Genomic DNA, 21,736 nt, shown 5'->3' with positions numbered 1-21,736 from the left:
TCAGGATATAAATATTATTTAGTCATTAAGGACAGACAGATGTGAGGATATAAATAGGGTTTAGTCATTAAGGACAGATAGATGTGAGGATATAAATAGGATTTAGTCATTAAGGACAGACAGATGTGAGGATATAAATAGGATTTAGTCATTAAGGACAGACAGATGTGAGGATATAAATAGGATTTAGCCATTAAGGACAGACAGATGTGAGGATATAAATATTATTTAGTCATTAAGGACAGATGTGAGGATATAAATAGGATTTAGTCATTAAGGACAGACAGATGTGAGGATATAAATAGGATTTAGTCATTAAGGACAGATGTGAGGATATAAATAGGATTTAGTCATTAAGGACAGATGTGAGGATATAAATAGGATTTAGTCATTAAGGACAGATGTGAGGATATAAAACATAATTTATGCTTACCTGATAAATTCCTTTCTTCTGTTGTGTGATCAGTCCACGGGTCATCATTACTTCTGGGATATAACTCCTCCCCAACAGGAAATGCAAGAGGATTCACCCAGCAGAGCTGCATATAGCTCCTCCCCTCTACGTCAGTCCCAGTCATTCGACCAAGAATCAACGAGAAAGGAGTAACCAAGGGTGAAGTGGTGACTGGAGTATAATTTAAAAGATATTTACCTGCCTTAAAAAACAGGGCGGGCCGTGGACTGATCACACAACAGAAGAAAGGAATTTATCAGGTAAGCATAAATTATGTTTTCTTCTGTTATGTGTGATCAGTCCACGGGTCATCATTACTTCTGGGATACCAATACCAAAGCAAAAGTACACGGATGACGGGAGGGAAAGGCAGGCTCATTATACAGAAGGAACCACTGCCTGAAGAACCTTTCTCCCAAAAATAGCCTCCGAAGAAGCAAAAGTGTCAAATTTGTAAAATTTGGAAAAAGTATGAAGTGAAGACCAAGTTGCAGCCTTGCAAATCTGTTCAACAGAGGCCTCATTCTTAAAGGCCCAAGTGGAAGCCACAGCTCTAGTGGAGTGAGCTGTAATTCTTTCAGGAGGCTGCTGTCCAGCAGTCTCATAGGCTAAACGTATTATGCTACGAAGCCAAAAAGAGAGAGAGGTAGCAGAAGCTTTTTGACCTCTCCTCTGTCCAGAGTAAACGACAAACAAGGAAGAAGTTTGGCGAAAATCTTTAGTTGCCTGCAAGTAGAACTTGAGGGCACGAACTACATCCAGATTGTGTAAAAGACGTTCCTTCTTTGAAGAAGGATTTGGACACAAGGATGGGACAACAATCTCTTGATTGATGTTCCTGTTAGTGACTACCTTAGGTAAGAACCCAGGTTTAGTACGCAGAACTACCTTGTCTGAGTGAAAAATCAGATAAGGGGAATCACAATGTAAGGCTGATAACTCAGAGACTCTTCGAGCCGAGGAAATAGCCATTAAAAACAGAACTTTCCAAGATAACATTTTTATATCAATGGAATGAAGGGGTTCAAACGGAACACCCTGTAAAACGTTAAGAACTAAGTTTAAACTCCATGGTGGAGCAACAGCTTTAAACACAGGCTTGATCCTAGCTAAAGCCTGACAAAAGGACTGGACGTCTGGATTTTCTGACAGACGTCTGTGTAACAAGATGGACAGAGCTGAAATCTGTCCCTTTAATGAACTAGCTGATAAACCCTTTTCTAAACCTTCTTGTAGAAAAGACAGTATCCTAGCGATCCTAACCTTACTCCAGGAGTAACCTTTGGATTCGCACCAGTATAGGTATTTCCGCCATATTTTATGGTAAATCCTTCTGGTAACAGGCTTCCTAGCCTGAATTAGGGTATCAATAACCGACTCAGAAAAACCACGTTTTGATAAAATCAAGCGTTCAATTTCCAAGCAGTCAGCTTCAGAGAAGTTAGATTTTGATGTTTGAATGGACCCTGTATCAGAAGGTCCTGTCTTAGAGGTAGAGACCAAGGCGGACAGGATGACATGTCCACTAGATCTGCATACCAAGTCCTGCGTGGCCATGCAGGTGCTATTAGAATTACTGATGCTCTCTCCTGTTTGATTTTGGCAATCAATCGAGGAAGCAGCGGGAAGGGTGGAAACACATAAGCCATCCTGAAGTTCCAAGGTGCTGTCAAAGCATCTATCAGAACTGCTCCCGGATCCCTGGATCTGGACCCGTAGCGAGGAAGTTTGGCGTTCTGGCGAGACGCCATGAGATCTATCTCTGGTTTGCCCCAACGTCGAAGTATTTGGGCAAAGACCTCCGGATGAAGTTCCCACTCCCCCGGATGAAAAGTCTGGCGACTCAAGAAATCCGCCTCCCAGTTCTCCACTCCCGGGATGTGGATTGCTGACAGGTGGCAAGAGTGAGACTCTGCCCAGCGAATTATCTTTGATACTTCCATCATTGCTAGGGAGCTTCTTGTCCCTCCCTGATGGTTGATGTAAGCTACAGTCGTGATGTTGTCCGACTGAAACCTGATGAACCCCCGAGTTGTTAACTGGGGCCAAGCCAGAAGGGCATTGAGCACTGCTCTCAATTCCAGAATGTTTATTGGAAGGAGACTCTCCTCCTGATTCCATAGTCCCTGAGCCTTCAGAGAATTCCAGACAGCGCCCCAACCTAGTAGGCTGGCGTCTGTTGTTACAATTGTCCAGTCTGGCCTGCTGAATGGCATCCCCCTGGACAGGTGTGGCCGATAAAGCCACCATAGAAGAGAATTTCTGGTCTCTTGATTCAGATTCAGAGTAGGGGACAAATCTGAGTAATCCCCATTCCACTGACTTAGCATGCATAATTGCAGCGGTCTGAGGTGTAGGCGTGCAAAAGGTACTATGTCCATTGCCGCTACCATTAAGCCGATCACCTCCATGCATTGAGCTACTGACGGGTGTTGAATGGAATGAAGGACGCGGCATGCATTTTGAAGCTTTGTTAACCTTTCTTCTGTCAGGTAAATCTTCATTTCTACAGAATCTATAAGAGTCCCCAAGAATGGAACTCTTGTGAGAGGAAAGAGAGAACTCTTCTTTTCGTTCACTTTCCATCCATGCGACCTTAGAAATGCCAGAACTAACTCTGTATGAGACTTGGCCGTTTGAAAGCTTGAAGCTTGAATTAGAATGTCGTCTAGGTACGGAGCTACCGAAATCCCTCGCGGTCTTAGTACCGCTAGAAGGGCACCCAGAACCTTTGTGAAGATTCTTGGAGCCGTAGCCAATCCGAATGGAAGAGCTACAAACTGGTAGTGCCTGTCTAAGAAGGCAAACCTTAGATACCGGTGATGATCTTTGTGGATCGGTATGTGAAGGTAAGCATCCTTTAAATCCACTGTGGTCATGTACTGACCCTCTTGGATCATGGGTAAGATTGTCCGAATAGTTTCCATTTTGAACGATGGAACTCTTAGGAATTTGTTTAGAGTCTTTAAATCTAAGATTGGCCTGAAAGTTCCCTCTTTTTTGGGAACCACAAACAGGTTTGAGTAGAACCCTTGTCCTTGTTCCGACCGCGGAACCGGATGGATCACTCCCATTAATAACAGATCTTGTACGCAGCGTAGAAACGCTTCTTTCTTTATCTGGTTTGTTGACAACCTTGACAGATGAAATCTCCCTCTTGGGGGAGATAATTTGAAGTCTAGAAGGTATCCCTGCGATATGATCTCTAGAGCCCAGGGATCCTGAACATCTCTTGCCCAGGCCTGGGCGAAGAGAGAGAGTCTGCCCCCCACTAGATCCGATCCCGGATCGGGGGCTCTCGGTTCATGCTGTCTTTGGGGCAGCAGCAGGTTTCCTGGCCTGCTTGCTCTTGTTCCAGGACTGGTTAGGCTTCCAGCCTTGCCTGTAACGAGCAACAGCTCCTTCCTGTTTTGGTGCAGTGGAGGTTGATGCTGCTCCTGTTTTAAAGTTCCGAAAGGGACGAAAATTAGACTGTCTAGCCTTAGCTTTGGCTTTGTCTTGAGGTAGGGCGTGGCCCTTACCTCCTGTAATGTCAGCGATAATCTCTTTCAAACCGGGCCCAAATAAAGACTGCCCCTTGAAAGGTATATTAAGTAATTTGGACTTAGAAGTAACATCAGCTGACCAGGATTTTAGCCACAGCGCCCTACGTGCCTGTATGGCGAATCCTGAGTTCTTAGCCGTAAGTTTGGTTAAATGTACTACGGCCTCCGAAATGAAGGAATTAGCTAGTTTAAGGACTCTAAGCCTGTCCGTAATGTCGTCTAGCGTAGATGAACTAAGGTTCTCTTCAAGCGACTCAATCCAAAATGCTGCCGCAGCCGTAATCGGCGCGATACATGCAAGGGGTTGTAATATAAAACCTTGTTGAACAAACATTTTCTTAAGGTAACCCTCTAATTTTTTATCCATTGGGTCTGAGAAGGCACAGCTATCCTCCACCGGGATAGTGGTACGCTTAGCTAAAGTAGAAACTGCTCCCTCCACCTTGGGGACCGTTTGCCATAAGTCCCGAGTGGTGGCGTCTATTGGAAACATCTTTCTAAATATTGGAGGGGGTGAGAACGGCACACCGGGTCTATCCCACTCCTTAGTAACAATTTCAGTTAGTCTCTTAGGTATAGGAAAAACGTCAGTACTCGCCGGTACCGCAAAGTATTTATCCATCGTTGGGTGCAAGAGAATGACTGGGACTGACGTAGAGGGGAGGAGCTATATGCAGCTCTGCTGGGTGAATCCTCTTGCATTTCCTGTTGGGGAGGAGTTATATCCCAGAAGTAATGATGACCCGTGGACTGATCACACATAACAGAAGAAATAGGATTTAGTCATTAAGGACAGATGTGAGGATATAAATAGGATTTAGTCATTAAGGACAGACAGATGTGAGGATATAAATAGGATTTAGTCATTAAGGACAGATGTGAGGATATAAATAGGATTTAGTCATTAAGGACAGATAGATGTGAGGATATAAATAGGATTTAGCCATTAAGGACAGACAGATGTGAGGATATAAATAGGATTTAGTCATTAAGGACAGACAGGTGTGAGGATATAAATATTAGTCATTAAGGACAGACAGATGTGAGGATATAAATAGGATTTAGTCATTAAGGACAGACAGATGTGAGGATATAAATAGGATTTAGCCATTAAGGACAGACAGATGTGAGGATATAAATAGGGTTTAGTGATTAAGGACAGACAGATGTGAGGATATAAATAGGATTTAGTCATTAAGGACAGATGTGAGGATATAAATAGGATTTAGTCATTAAGGACAGATGTGAGGATATAAATAGGATTTAGTCATTAAGGACAGACAGATGTGAGGATATAAATAGGGTTTAGTCATTAAGGACAGACAGATGTGAGGATATAAATAGGATTTAGTCATTATTAAGGACAGACAGATGTGAGGATATAAATAGGATTTAGTCATTAAGGACAGATGTGAGGATATAAATAGGATTTAGTCATTAAGGACAGACAGATGTGAGGATATAAATAGGATTTAGTCATTAAGGACAGACAGATGTGAGGATATAAATAGGATTTAGTCATTAAGGACAGACAGATGTGAGGATATAAATAGGATTTAGTCATTAAGGACAGATGTGAGGATATAAATAGGATTTAGTCATTAAGGACAGACAGATGTGAGGATATAAATAGGATTTAGTCATTAAGGACAGACAGATGTGAGGATATAAATAGGATTTAGTCATTAAGGACAGATGTGAGGATATAAATAGGATTTAGTCATTAAGGACAGACAGATGTGAGGATATAAATAGGATTTAGTCATTAAGGACAGATGTGAGGATATAAATAGGATTTAGTCATTAAGGACAGATGTGAGGATATAAATAGGATTTAGTCATTAAGGACAGATGTGAGGATATAAATATTATTTAGTCATTAAGGACAGATGTGAGGATATAAATAGGATTTAGTCATTAAGGACAGACAGATGTGAGGATATAAATAGGATTTAGTCATTAAGGACAGATGTGAGGATATAAATAGGATTTAGTCATTAAGGACAGACAGATGTGAGGATATAAATAGGATTTAGTCATTAAGGACAGATGTGAGGATATAAATAGGATTTAGTCATTAAGGACAGATGTGAGGATATAAATAGGATTTAGTCATTAAGGACAGATGTGAGGATATAAATAGGATTTAGTCATTAAGGACAGATGTGAGGATATAAATAGGATTTAGTCATTAAGGACAGATGTGAGGATATAAATAGGATTTAGTCATTAAGGACAGACAGATGTGAGGATATAAATAGGATTTAGTCATTAAGGACAGACAGATGTGAGGATATAAATAGGATTTAGTCATTAAGGACAGATGTGAGGATATAAATAGGATTTAGTCATTAAGGACAGACAGATGTGAGGATATAAATAGGATTTAGTCATTAAGGACAGACAGATGTGAGGATATAAATATTATTTAGTCATTAAGGACAGATGTGAGGATATAAATAGGATTTAGTCATTAAGGACAGACAGATGTGAGGATATAAATAGGATTTAGTCATTAAGGACAGACAGATGTGAGGATATAAATATTATTTAGTCATTAAGGACAGATGTGAGGATATAAATAGGATTTAGCCATTATTAAGGACAAACAGATGTGAGGATATAAATAGGATTTAGTCATTAAGGACAGACAGATGTGAGGATATAAATAGGATTTAGTCATTAAGGACAGACAGATGTGAGGATATAAATAGGATTTAGTCATTAAGGACAGACAGATGTGAGGATATAAATATTATTTAGTCATTAAGGACAGACAGATGTGAGGATATAAATAGGATTTAGTCATTAAGGACAGATAGATGTGAGGATATAAATAGGATTTAGTCATTAAGGACAGATGTGAGGATATAAATAGGATTTAGTCATTAAGGACAGATGTGAGGATATAAATAGGATTTAGTCATTAAGGACAGACAGATGTGAGGATATAAATATTATTTAGTCATTAAGGACAGATGTGAGGATATAAATAGGATTTAGTCATTAAGGACAGATGTGAGGATATAAATATTATTTAGTCATTAAGGACAGATGTGAGGATATAAATATTATTTAGTCATTAAGGACAGATGTGAGGATATAAATAGGATTTAGTCATTAAGGACAGACAGATGTGAGGATATAAATAGGATTTAGTCATTAAGGACAGATGTGAGGATATAAATATTATTTAGTCATTAAGGACAGACAGATGTGAGGATATAAATAGGATTTAGTCATTAAGGACAGACAGATGTGAGGATATAAATAGGATTTAGTCATTAAGGACAGACAGATGTGAGGATATAAATATTATTTAGTCATTAAGGACAGACAGATGTGAGGATATAAATAGGATTTAGCCATTATTAAGGACAAACAGATGTGAGGATATAAATAGGATTTAGTCATTAAGGACAGATGTGAGGATATAAATAGGATTTAGTCATTAAGGACAGATGTGAGGATATAAATAGGATTTAGTCATTAAGGACAGATGTGAGGATATAAATAGGATTTAGTCATTAAGGACAGACAGATGTGAGGATATAAATAGGATTTAGTCATTAAGGACAGACAGATGTGAGGATATAAATAGGGTTTAGTCATTAAGGACAGACAGATGTGAGGATATAAATAGGATTTAGTCATTAAGGACAGACAGATGTGAGGATATAAATAGGATTTAGTCATTAAGGACAGACAGATGTGAGGATATAAATAGGATTTAGTCATTAAGGACAGACAGATGTGAGGATATAAATAGGATTTAGTCATTAAGGACAGATGTGAGGATATAAATATTATTTAGTCATTAAGGACAGACAGATGTGAGGATATAAATAGGATTTAGTCATTAAGGACAGACAGATGTGAGGATATAAATAGGATTTAGTCATTAAGGACAGACAGATGTGAGGATATAAATAGGATTTAGTCATTAAGGACAGACAGATGTGAGGATATAAATAGGATTTAGTCATTAAGGACAGACAGATGTGAGGATATAAATAGGATTTAGTCATTAAGGACAGACAGATGTGAGGATATAAATAGGGATTTAGTCATTAAGGACAGACAGATGTGAGGATATAAATAGGATTTAGTCATTAAGGACAGACAGATGTGAGGATATAAATAGGATTTAGTCATTAAGGACAGATGTGAGGATATAAATAGGATTTAGTCATTAAGGACAGACAGATGTGAGGATATAAATAGGATTTAGTCATTAAGGACAGATGTGAGGATATAAATAGGATTTAGTCATTAAGGACAGATGTGAGGATATAAATAGGATTTAGTCATTAAGGACAGACAGATGTGAGGATATAAATAGGATTTAGTCATTAAGGACAGACAGATGTGAGGATATAAATAGGATTTAGTCATTAAGGACAAACAGATGTGAGGATATAAATAGGATTTAGTCATTAAGGACAGACAGATGTGAGGATATAAATAGGATTTAGTCATTAAGGACAGATGTGAGGATATAAATAGGATTTAGTCATTAAGGACAGACAGATGTGAGGATATAAATAGGATTTAGTCATTAAGGACAGATGTGAGGATATAAATAGGATTTAGTCATTAAGGACAGACAGATGTGAGGATATAAATAGGATTTAGTCATTAAGGACAGACAGATGTGAGGATATAAATAGGATTTAGTCATTAAGGACAGACAGATGTGAGGATATAAATAGGATTTAGTCATTAAGGACAGATGTGAGGATATAAATAGGATTTAGTCATTAAGGACAGATGTGAGGATATAAATAGGATTTAGTCATTAAGGACAGATGTGAGGATATAAATAGGATTTAGTCATTAAGGACAGACAGATGTGAGGATATAAATAGGATTTAGTCATTAAGGACAGACAGATGTGAGGATATAAATAGGATTTAGTCATTAAGGACAGACAGATGTGAGGATATAAATAGGATTTAGTCATTAAGGACAGATGTGAGGATATAAATAGGATTTAGTCATTAAGGACAGATGTGAGGATATAAATAGGATTTAGTCATTAAGGACAGATGTGAGGATATAAATAGGATTTAGTCATTAAGGACAGATGTGAGGATATAAATAGGATTTAGTCATTAAGGACAGACAGATGTGAGGATATAAATAGGATTTAGTCATTAAGGACAGACAGATGTGAGGATATAAATAGGATTTAGTCATTAAGGACAGACAGATGTGAGGATATAAATAGGATTTAGTCATTAAGGACAGACAGATGTGAGGATATAAATAGGATTTAGTCATTAAGGACAGACAGATGTGAGGATATAAATAGGATTTAGTCATTAAGGACAGACAGATGTGAGGATATAAATAGGATTTAGTCATTAAGGACAGACAGATGTGAGGATATAAATAGGATTTAGTCATTAAGGACAGATGTGAGGATATAAATAGGATTTAGTCATTAAGGACAGACAGATGTGAGGATATAAATAGGATTTAGTCATTAAGGACAGACAGATGTGAGGATATAAATAGGATTTAGTCATTAAGGACAAACAGATGTGAGGATATAAATAGGATTTAGTCATTAAGGACAAACAGATGTGAGGATATAAATAGGATTTAGTCATTAAGGACAGACAGATGTGAGGATATAAATAGGATTTAGTCATTAAGGACAGACAGATGTGAGGATATAAATATTATTTAGTCATTAAGGACAGATGTGAGGACATAAATAGGATTTAGTCATTAAGGACAAACAGATGTGAGGATATAAATAGGATTTAGTCATTAAGGACAAACAGATGTGAGGATATAAATAGGATTTAGTCATTAAGGACAGACAGATGTGAGGATATAAATAGGATTTAGTCATTAAGGACAGACAGATGTGAGGATATAAATAGGGTTTAGTCATTAAGGACAGATGTGAGGATATAAATAGGATTTAGTCATTAAGGACAGATGTGAGGATATAAATAGGATTTAGTCATTAAGGACAGATGTGAGGATATAAATAGGATTTAGTCATTAAGGACAGACAGATGTGAGGATATAAATAGGATTTAGTCATTAAGGACAAACAGATGTGAGGATATAAATAGGATTTAGTCATTAAGGACAGACAGATGTGAGGATATAAATAGGGTTTAGTGATTAAGGACAGACAGATGTGAGGATATAAATAGGATTTAGTCATTAAGGACAGATGTGAGGATATAAATAGGATTTAGTCATTAAGGACAGACAGATGTGAGGATATAAATAGGATTTAGTCATTAAGGACAGACAGATGTGAGGATATAAATAGGATTTAGTCATTAAGGACAGACAGATGTGAGGATATAAATAGGGTTTAGTCATTAAGGACAGATGTGAGGACATAAATAGGATTTAGTCATTAAGGACAGACAGATGTGAGGATATAAATAGGGTTTAGTCATTAAGGACAGATGTGAGGATATAAATAGGATTTAGTCATTAAGGACAGATGTGAGGATATAAATAGGATTTAGTCATTAAGGACAGATGTGAGGATATAAATAGGATTTAGTCATTAAGGACAGATGTGAGGATATAAATAGGATTTAGTCATTAAGGACAGATGTGAGGATATAAATAGGATTTAGTCATTAAGGACAGACAGATGTGAGGATATAAATAGGATTTAGTCATTAAGGACAGATGTGAGGATATAAATAGGATTTAGTCATTAAGGACAGATGTGAGGATATAAATAGGATTTAGTCATTAAGGACAGATGTGAGGATATAAATAGGATTTAGTCATTAAGGACAGACAGATGTGAGGATATAAATAGGATTTAGTCATTAAGGACAGATGTGAGGATATAAATAGGATTTAGTCATTAAGGACAGATGTGAGGATATAAATAGGATTTAGTCATTAAGGACAGATGTGAGGATATAAATAGGATTTAGTCATTAAGGACAGACAGATGTGAGGATATAAATAGGATTTAGTCATTAAGGACAGACAGATGTGAGGATATAAATAGGATTTAGTCATTAAGGACAGATGTGAGGATATAAATAGGATTTAGTCATTAAGGACAGATGTGAGGATATAAATAGGATTTAGTCATTAAGGACAGATGTGAGGATATAAATAGGATTTAGTCATTAAGGACAGATGTGAGGATATAAATAGGATTTAGTCATTAAGGACAGATGTGAGGATATAAATAGGATTTAGTCATTGAGGACAGACAGATGTGAGGATATAAATAGGATTTAGTCATTAAGGACAGACAGATGTGAGGATATAAATAGGATTTAGTCATTAAGGACAGATGTGAGGATATAAATAGGATTTAGTCATTAAGGACAGACAGATGTGAGGATATAAATAGGATTTAGTCATTAAGGACAGATGTGAGGATATAAATAGGATTTAGTCATTAAGGACAGACAGATGTGAGGATATAAATATTATTTAGTCATTAAGGACAGATGTGAGGACATAAATAGGATTTAGTCATTAAGGACAGATGTGAGGACATAAATAGGATTTAGTCATTAAGGACAGATGTGAGGATATAAATAGGATTTAGTCATTAAGGACAGATGTGAGGACATAAATAGGATTTAGTCATTAAGGACAGACAGATGTACCTGGATATTCTCTAATTCTTCCCAGAAAGTGAAGCAGCTGCAGTAATGGCGTTCTGAGTTGATATCGGTTAGAACAGCAACAAAGAAAGTAGGGGGGTTCTTCTCTGGATACAGCTCCCATCCACTGGGCTGACAGAACTACGGAGGAAGACAACAAATGACACGTCAGATGAAATTACAGAACATAGATTTGGTTGTGTACAGGAGGAAAAAAATAAATTAAATCACTTCAGGAGATTTCTGCATGAAGCACTTAGCAACATAAACTGCCCTTTAGAGAGGACAGGACTGAAAGCCAAAACTGCATGTTACTGGTGCGTATAAGAACCCCCCCCCTTCCTGCCACTGAGTTAATAAGCAACAATGTAACCTGGACATAGTAGTGCACTGGTAAAGGCTACTGTGTGACTAAAGACACAAAGCCTGAACAGTGACAGCCAGCAGCAGCATATGTACATAGCTGGCAATCACAGGCACGGCCGCTGCAGGGCTTTATCTGTGTATAACCCTTGTGCAGTGCTCTCTGTAGCAGATAAGGTCAGGGCGCCTCTTGCTGTCCTGTAATTAGCATATAACTCTGGTTCATGAGATTATAAAACTTTGCTTTAGTACTGGCGCTCGTCATAAGATGAAGCTGTTGGTGCTTACAAGGGAGTTAAATTCATATATATGGTCATGTAATCCAACCTCACATTAACCCAATACCAATGTATCCTCTCTACTAGCAAGACCAGCTGTCTAAACTTCTGTAATACACATACTGAAGGAGAGGGGCGTGTGTGGTAGTAACACACATTCCCCACTATGGGGCTCCAATAAGACACAAATAGAGTATATAGTGACCAAGTGCTCAGACGTGAATCCCTAGCTGTGCACAAAGGCCTCCTAACTAGCCAAAGGAAAGAGAAATTAAATGGGAGTGTGTACAGCGCCTAAGGCCAAGGATATCGATTGATGAAGGAAAGTGTCGGATTATATAAAAAAATTATTTAAAGAATTTAATAGGGTGGAAAAGGTCACAATGGGACTATTTACACATAAACAATATTGCACAAAAGTAATAATTGCTAATATCAAGAGTCTTGATAAAGGCCTAAGTGAAAGGCCGAAACGCGTTGACCCACTGGTAAGCACCATTCCTTTTTTATTTTTATTGTTAGGCATACTACACTATCCTATGTTCCTTTACAGGGACTTATTCTAAGGACAAGCAATTGGACATTGAGTTCTGAGGACCCCCAGGATCTTCTGAGGATTATCTCTATCAAGTACTCAGGTTCCACATTTTGAATATTTTATTTGTTTGTTTTTTACTTACATTGGATTTCAATTTTTTACTTATATTGGATTTTATTTTTATTTTTGCTTTTATGTGCACTGGACTATTTTTGCTTTTTGCTGGTTCTATTTTTGATGTTTTATTTGAACTATTGTTACACCTATTGGACTTTGAATATTTGTATATGTTTGTTTGGGCACTATTTTATTTGTACATCACGTTTGACATTGGACACTACTTACTATTCCACTGAACACTGACCATTGATTTACCTAGTCACACTCTCTACTCACACATTGACTTGACCTTTCATTGTTTAATTATCACATATGTGACACACCTTAAACCCATCCTAGGGCCCTTGCGACTAGGTCCTGTGCAACCAACTTTTTTACTATTCTGGATGCTCCAATATATTGTAAAATCTATTGTTTGTAATATCAAGTTTTAAAATTTAGCTCTCTAAGCATTTTTAACAATATCATGGATCCATGAATAAGCCCTTTGTGTTATTAGCAATTATTACTTTTGTGCAATATTGTTTAAGTGTAAATAGACCCATTGTGACCTTTTCCACCCTATTAAATTCTTTAAATAAATAATTTTTTATATCATCCGACACTTTCTTTCAACAATCGATATCCTTGGCCTTAGGCGCTGTACACACTCCCATTCCATTTCTCCAGTAACACACACAAAGACCTTACAAAATACTAAAGCAAAGGGTTTTTTTTTACATTACTTACCAGCTCTATGCCCTGCGGGAAGGGGTTATCCTCCCAGTCTTTCTCTGGGAACCTTTGCAGAATCCGTCCCTGTCCAATTCCACCTCCTATTGCAAGAGAGAAATGTAGAAAAAAAATCACACATTGTAACTAGTGATGTCCAACCCCACTACATATAAGCACTGGTATATAAACACCTCCCTCCTGACAGCAATGTCTAAATAAATATATATATTTTATGTTCCATAATAAAGTGCTGAGTCTCCCTTCAGTGCACATACACACACACACACATTATATAAGCTAGTGACGTATGGAATATAAATTCCTACCAGACGGGGGCAAAGTTTCCCAAACCTCAAATGCCTATAAATACACCTCCCACCTCACTCATACCTCAGTTTAACGTATAGCCAAGTGAGGTGTAAAAAGCATTAAAAAAGAGGAACAGGATAAAGTACTTTATATATAAAAAAAATAATCATAAAACCTAAAAAATATTGTGTTGGTCTCATGGACTCTTGCCACTATGAAAGAAATGCATTTATCAGGTAAGTTCTTACATAAATTATGTTTTCTTTCATGTAAGTGGCAAGAGTCCATGAGCTAGTGACGTATGGGATATAATACTCAAGATGTGGAAGTCCACGAGTCACTAGAGAGAGGGAAGGATAAAATAAAAACACCTATTTTTGCTGAGAAATTAAATCCAAAAAATAATTACGTTTTCTTAAAAAAAAAAAAAACTCAAATCTTAAGCACTAGAATCAAACTGAGACAGCTGCCTGAAGAACCTTTCTACCAAAGGCTGCTTCCGAAGAAGCAAACACAACAAAATGGTAAAATTTAGTAAATGTATGCAAAGAAGACCAAATTGCTGCTTTGCAAATTTGATCAACTAAAGCTTCATTCTTGAAAGCCCAAGATGTAGCGACTGATCTAGTAGAATGAGCTGTAATACGCTGAGGCGGAGATTGCCCCGTTTCCAAATAGGCTTTGTGAATCAAAAGCTTCAACCAAGATGCCAAGGTAATGGCAGAGACTTTATGACCTTTTCTGGAACCAGAAAAAATAACAAATAGACTAGAAGTCTTTCTGAAATCTTTAGTAGCCTCAACATAATATTTCAAAGCTCTTACCACATTCAAAGAATGTAAAGACCTTTCAAGAATATTCTTAGGATTAGGACACAAGGAATTTAACAATAATTTCCCTATTGATGTTGTTAGAATTCACAACCTTTAGCAAAGATTTAAACGAAGCCCGCAAAACATAATTTATGTTAGAACTTACCTGATAAATTCATTTCTTTCATATTATCAAGAGTCCATGAGCTAGTGACGTATGGGATTATACATTCCTACCAGGAGGGGCAAAGTTTCCCAAACCTCAAAATGCCTACAAATACACCCCTCACCACACCCACAAATCAGTTTAACGAATAGCCAAGAAGTGGGGTGATAAGAAAAAAGTGCGAAAGCATAAAAAATACGGAATTGGAATAATTGTGCTTTATACAAAAAAATCATAACCACCACAAAAAAGGGCGGGCCTCATGGACTCTTGCTAATATGAAAGAAATTAATTTATCAGGTAAGTTCTAACATAAATTATGTTTTCTTTCATGTAATTAGCAAGAGTCCATGAGCTAGTGACGTATGGGATAATGACTACCCAAGATGTGGATCTTTCCACGCAAGAGTCACTAGAGAGGGAGGGATAAAATAAAGACAGCCAATTCCGCTGAAAAATAATCCACACCCAAAATAAAGTTTAAATTTTATAATGAAAAAAACTGAAATTATAAGCAGAAGATTCAAACTGAAACAGCTGCCTGAAGTACTTTTCTACCAAAAACAGCTTCAGAAGAAGAAAACACATCAAAATGGTAGAATTTAGTAAAAGTATGCAAAGAAGACCAAGTTGCTGCTTTGAAAATCTGATCAACCGAAGCTTCATTCCTAAACGCCCAGGAAGTAGAAACTGACCTAGTAGAATGAGCTGTAATCCTATGAGGCGGAGCTTTACCCGACTCGACATAAGCATGATGAATTAAAGATTTCAACCAAGATGCCAAAGAAATGGCAGAGGCCTTCTGACCTTTCCTAGAACCGAAAACGATAACAAATAGACTAGAAGTCTTTCGGAAATTCTTAGTAGCTTCAACATAATATTTCAAAGCTCTAACTACATCCAAAGAATGCAATGATTTCTCCTTAGAATTCTTAGGATTAGGACATAATGAAGGAACCACAATTTCTCTACTAATGTTGTTGGAATTCACAACCTTAGGTAAAAATTCAAAAGAAGTTCGCAACACCGCCTTATCCTGGTGAAAAATCAGAAAAGGAGACTCACAAGAAAGAGCAGATAATTCAGAAACTCTTCTGGCAGAAGAGATGGCCAAAAGGAATAAAACTTTCCAAGAAAGTAATTTAATGTCCAATGAATGCATAGGTTCAAACGGAGGAGCTTGAAGAGCCCCCAGAACCAAATTCAAACTCCAAGGAGGAGAAATTGACTTAATGACAGGCTTTATACGAACCAAAGCTTGTACAAAACAATGAATATCAGGAAGATTAGCAATCTTTCTGTGAAAAAGAACAGAAAGAGCAGAGATTTGTCCTTTCAAGGAACTTGCAGACAAACCTTTATCCAAACCATCCTGAAGAAACTGTAAAATTCTCGGAATTCTAAAAGAATGCAAGGAAAAATGATGAGAAAGACACCAAGAAAACATAATTTATGTAAGAACTTACCTGATAAATTCATTTCTTTCATATTAGCAAGAGTCCATGAGCTAGTGACGTATGGGATATACATTCCTACCAGGAGGGGCAAAGTTTCCCAAACCTCAAAATGCCTACAAATACACCCCTCACCACACCCACAAATCAGTTTAACGAATAGCCAAGAAGTGGGGTGATAAGAAAAAAGTGCGAAAGCATAAAAAATAAGGAATTGGAATAATTGTGCTTTATACAAAAAAATCATAACCACCACAAAAAAGGGTGGGCCTCATGGACTCTTGCTAATATGAAAGAAATGAATTTATCAGGTAAGTTCTTACATAAATTATGCTTTCTTTCATGTAATTAGCAACAGTCCATGAGCTAGTGACGTATGGGATAATGACTACCCAAGATGTGGATCTTTCCACGCAAGAGTCACTAGAGAGGGAGGAATAAAATAAAGACAGCCAATTCCGCTGAAAAATAATCCACACCCAAAATAATTTAAATTTTATAATGAAAAAAAAACTGAAAATATAAGCAGAAGATTCAAACTGAAACAGCTGCCTGAAGTATTTTTCTACCAAAAACAGCTTCAGAAGAAGAAAACACATCAAAATGGTAGAATTTAGTAAAAGTATGCAAAGAAGACCAAGTTGCTGCTTTGCAAATCTGATCAACCGAAGCTTCATTCCTAAACGCCCAGGAAGTAGAAACTGACCTAGTAGAATGAGCTGTAATCCTTTGAGGCGGAGTTTTACCCGACTCGACATAAGCATGATGAATTAAAGATTTCAACCAAGATGCCAAAGAAATGGCAGAGGCCTTCTGACCTTTCCTGGAACCGGAAAAGATAACAAATAGACTAGAAGTCTTTCGGAAAGTCTTAGTAGCTTCAACATAATATTTCAAAGCTCTAACTACATCCAAAGAATGCAATGATTTCTCCTTAGAATTCCTAGGATTAGGACATAATGAAGGAACCACAATTTCTCTACTAATGTTGTTGGAATTCACAACCTTAGGTAAAAATTCAAAAGAAGTTCGCAACACCGCCTTATCCTGGTGAAAAATCAGAAAAGGAAATTCACAAGAAAGAGCAGATAATTCAGAAACTCTTCTGGCAGAAGAGATGGCCAAAAGGAACAAAACTTTCCAAGAAAGTAATTTAATGTCCAATGAATGCATAGGTTCAAACGGAGGAGCTTGAAGAGCCCTCAGAACCAAATTCAAACTCCAAGGAGGAGAAATTGACTTAACAGGTTTTATACGAACCATAGCTTGTACAAAACAATGAATATCAGGAAGATTAGCAATCTTTCTGTGAAAAAGAACAGAAAGAGCAGAGATTTGTCCTTTCAAGGAACTTGCAGACAAACCTTTATCCAAACCATCCTGAAGAAACTGTAAAATTATCGGAATTCTAAAAGAATACCAGGAAAAATGATGAGAAAGACACCAAGAAATATAAGTCTTCCAGACTCTATAATATATCTCCCTAGATACAGATTTACGAGCCTGTAACATAGTATTAATCACAGAGTCAGAGAAACCTCTTTGACTAAGAATCAAGCGTTCAATCTCCATACCTTTAAATTTAAGGATTTGAGATCCTGATGGAAAAAAGGACCTTGCGACAGAAGGTCTGGTCTTAACGGAAGAGTCCACGGTTGGCAAGAAGCCATCCGGACAAGATCCGCATACCAAAACCTGTGAGGCCATGCTGGAGCTACCAGCAGAACAAACGAGCATTCCTTCAGAATCTTGGAGATCACTCTTGGAAGAAGAACTAGAGGCGGAAAGATATAGGCAGGATGATACTTCCAAGGAAGTGACAATGCATCCACTGCTTCCGCTTGAGGATCCCTGGATCTGGACAGATACCTGGGAAGTTTCTTGTTTAGATGAGAGGCCATCAGATCTATTTCTGGAAGTCCCCACATTTGAACAATCTGAAGAAATACCTCTGGGTGAAGAGACCATTCGCCCGGATGCAACGTTTGGCGACTGAGATAATCCGCTTCCCAATTGTCTATGCCTGGGATATGGACCGCAGAAACTAGACAGGAGCTGGATTCCGCCCAAACCAGAATTCGAGATACTTCTTTCATAGCTAGAGGACTGTGAGTCCCTCCTTGATGATTGATGTATGCCACAGATGTGACATTGTCTGTCTGAAAACAAATGAACGATTCTCTCTTTAGAAGAGGCCAAGACTGAAGAGCTCTGAAAATTGCACGGAGTTCCAAAATATTGATCGGTAATCTCACCTCCTGAGATTCCCAAACCCCTTGTGCCGTCAGAGACCCCCACACAGCTCCCCAACCTGTAAGACTTGCATCTGTTGAAATTACAGTCCAGGTCGGAAGAACAAAAGAAGCCCCCTGAACTAAACAATGGTGATCTGTCCACCCCGTCAGAGAGTGTCGTACAATCGGTTTTAAAGATATTAATTGAGATATCTTTGTGTAATCCCTGCACCATTGGTTCAGCATACAGAGCTGAAGAGGTCGCATTTGAAAACGAGCAAAGGGGATCGCGTCCGATGCAGCAGTCATAAGACCTAGAATTTCCATGCATAAGGCTACCGAAGGGAATGATTGTGACTGAAGGTTTCGACAAGCTGATATCAATTTTAGACGTCTCTTGTCTGTCAAAGATAGAGTCATGGACACTGAATCTATCTGGAAACCCAAAAAGGTTACCCTTGTCTGAGGAATCAATGAACTTTTTAGTAAATTGATCCTCCAACCATGATCTTGAAGAAACAACACAAGTCGATTCGTATGAGATTCTGCTAAATGTGAAGACTGAGCAAGTACCAAGATATCGTCCAAATAAGGAAATACCACAATACCCTGTTCTCTGATTACAGACAGAAGGGCACCGAGAACCTTTGTAAAAATTCTTGGAGCTGTTGCTAGGCCAAACGGCAGAGCCACAAACTGGTAATGCTTGTCTAGGAAAGAGAATCTCAGAAACTGATAGTGATCTGGATGAATCGGAATATTCAGATATGCATCCTGTAAATCTATTGTAGACATATAATGCCCTTGCTGAACAAAAGGCAGGATAGTCCTTACAGTTACCATTTTGAATGTTGGTATCCTTACATAACGATTCAATATTTTTAAATCCAGAACTGGTCTGAAGGAATTCTCCTTCTTTAGTACAATGAAGAGATTTGAATAAAACCCCAGCCCCTGATCCAGAACTGGAACTGGCATAATTACTCCAGCCAACGCTAGATCTGAAACACATTTCAGAAATGCTTGAGCCTTCGCTGGATTTACTGGGACACGGGAAAGAAAAAATCTCTTTGCAGGAGGTCTTATCTTGAAACCAATTATGTACCCTTCTGAAACAATGTTCTGAATCCAAAGATTGTGAACGGAATTGATCCAAATTTCTTTGAAAAAACGTAATCTGCCCCCTACCAGCTGAGCTGGAATGAGGGTCGCATGTGGACTTAGGAGCTGGCTTTGATTTTCTAAAAGGCTTGGATTTATTCCAGACTGGAGATGGTTTCCAAACTGATACCGCTCCTGAGGATGAAGGATCAGGCTTTTGTTCCTTGTTGTGACGAAAGGAACGAAAACGATAATTAGACCTGAATTTACCTTTAGACTTTTTATCCTGTGGTAAAAAAGTTCCTTTCCCTCCAGTAACAGTTGAGATAATAGAATCCAACTGAGAACCAAATAATTTATTACCCTGGAAAGAAAGGGAAAGCAGAGTAGACTTAGAAGACATATCAGCATTCCAAGTTTTAAGCCATAAAGCTCTTCTAGCTAAAATAGCTAGAGACATATACCTGACATCAACTCTAATGATATCAAAGATGGCATCACAAATAAAATTATTAGCATGTTGAAGCAGAATAATAATGCTATGAGAATTATGATCTGTTACTTGTTGCGCTAAAGCTTCCAACCAAAAAGTTGAAGCTGCAGCAACATCCGCCAAAGATATAGCAGGTCTAAGAAGATTACCTGAACACAAATAAGCTTTTCTTAGAAAGGATTCAATTTTCCTATCTAAAGGATCCGTAAAGGAAGTACCATCTGCCGTAGGAATAGTAGTACGCTTAGCAAGAGTAGAGACAGCCCCATCAACCTTAGGGATTTTGTCCCAAAACTCTAATCTGTCAGATGGCACAGGATATAATTGCTTAAAACGTTTAGAAGGAGTAAATGAATTACCCAAATTATTCCATTCCCTGGAAATTACTTCAGAAATAGCACCAGGAACAGGAAAAACTTCTGGAATAACTACAGGAGATTTAAAAACCTTATCTAAACGTTTAGATTTAGTATCAAGAGGACCAGAATCCTCAATTTCTAATGCAATTAGGACTTCTTTAAGTAAAGAACGAATAAATTCAATTTTAAATAAATATGAAGATTTATCAGCATCAACCTCTGAGACAGAATCCTCTGAACCAGAAGAACCACTATCAGAATCAGAATGATGATGTTCATTTAAAAATTCATCTGAACAATGAGAAGTTTTAAAAGACTTTTTATGTTTACTAGAAGGAGGAATAACAGACATAGCCTTCTTAATGGATTTAGAAACAAAATCTCTTATGTTATCAGGAACACTCTGAGCATTAGATGTTGACGGAACAGCAACAGGTAATGAAACTTTACTAAAGGAAATATTATCTGCATTAACAAGTTTGTCATGACATTCAACACAAACAACAGCTGGAGGAATAGCTACCAAAAGTTTACAGCAGATACACTTAGCTTTGGTAGCTCCAGCACCAGGCAGCGATTTTCCAGAAGTATCTTCTGACTCAGTTGCAACGTGGGACATCTTGCAATATGTAATAGAAAAAACAACATATAAAGCAAAATTAATCAAATTCCTTAAATGACAGTTTCAGGAATGGGAAAAAATGCCAGTGAACAAGCTTCTAGCAACCAGAAGCAATAAATAATGAGACTTAAATAATGTGGAGACAAAAGTGACGCCCATATTTTTTTTAGCGCCAAATAAGACGCCCACATTATTTGGCGCCTAAATGCTTTTGGCGCCAAAAATGACGCCACATCCGGAACGCCGACACTTTTGGCGCAAAAGAACGTCAAAAATGACGCAACTTCCGGCGACACGTATGACGCCGGAAACAGAAAAAAAATTTGCGCCAAGAATGGCGCAATAAAATGAAGCATTTTCAGCCCCCGCGAGCCTAACAGCCCATAGGGAAAAAGTCAAATTTTAAGGTAAGAAAAAAATGATTGATTCAAATGCATTATCCCAAATATGAAAATGACTGTCTGAAATAAGGAATGTTGAACATCCTGAGTCAAGGCAAATAAATGTTTGAATACATATATTTAGAACTTTATAAAAAAGTGCCCAACCATAGCT

The 21,736-nt window shown here is 37.7% G+C and overlaps 1 protein-coding gene across 1 annotated transcript in view; it reads right to left on the bottom strand.

Annotated features, from left to right (window-relative positions):
• SBF1 (SET binding factor 1) overlaps positions 1–21,736 on the bottom strand; it is a gene marked incomplete in the record, with an annotated part of 739,370 nt that overhangs the window by 571,494 nt on the left and 146,140 nt on the right. Inside the window, 2 exon segments of the mRNA XM_053716293.1 lie at positions 11,622–11,759; positions 13,647–13,732. Coding sequence (XP_053572268.1) covers positions 11,622–11,759; positions 13,647–13,732 — 224 coding nt within the window.

This window comes from Bombina bombina, chromosome 6, assembly GCF_027579735.1.
Source record: "Bombina bombina isolate aBomBom1 chromosome 6, aBomBom1.pri, whole genome shotgun sequence".
In the NCBI taxonomy this organism is placed as follows: Eukaryota; Metazoa; Chordata; class Amphibia; order Anura; family Bombinatoridae; genus Bombina; species Bombina bombina.
The sequence above is the reverse complement of the archived record's forward strand: the minus strand, read 5'-3'. Positions and strand labels throughout refer to the sequence as shown.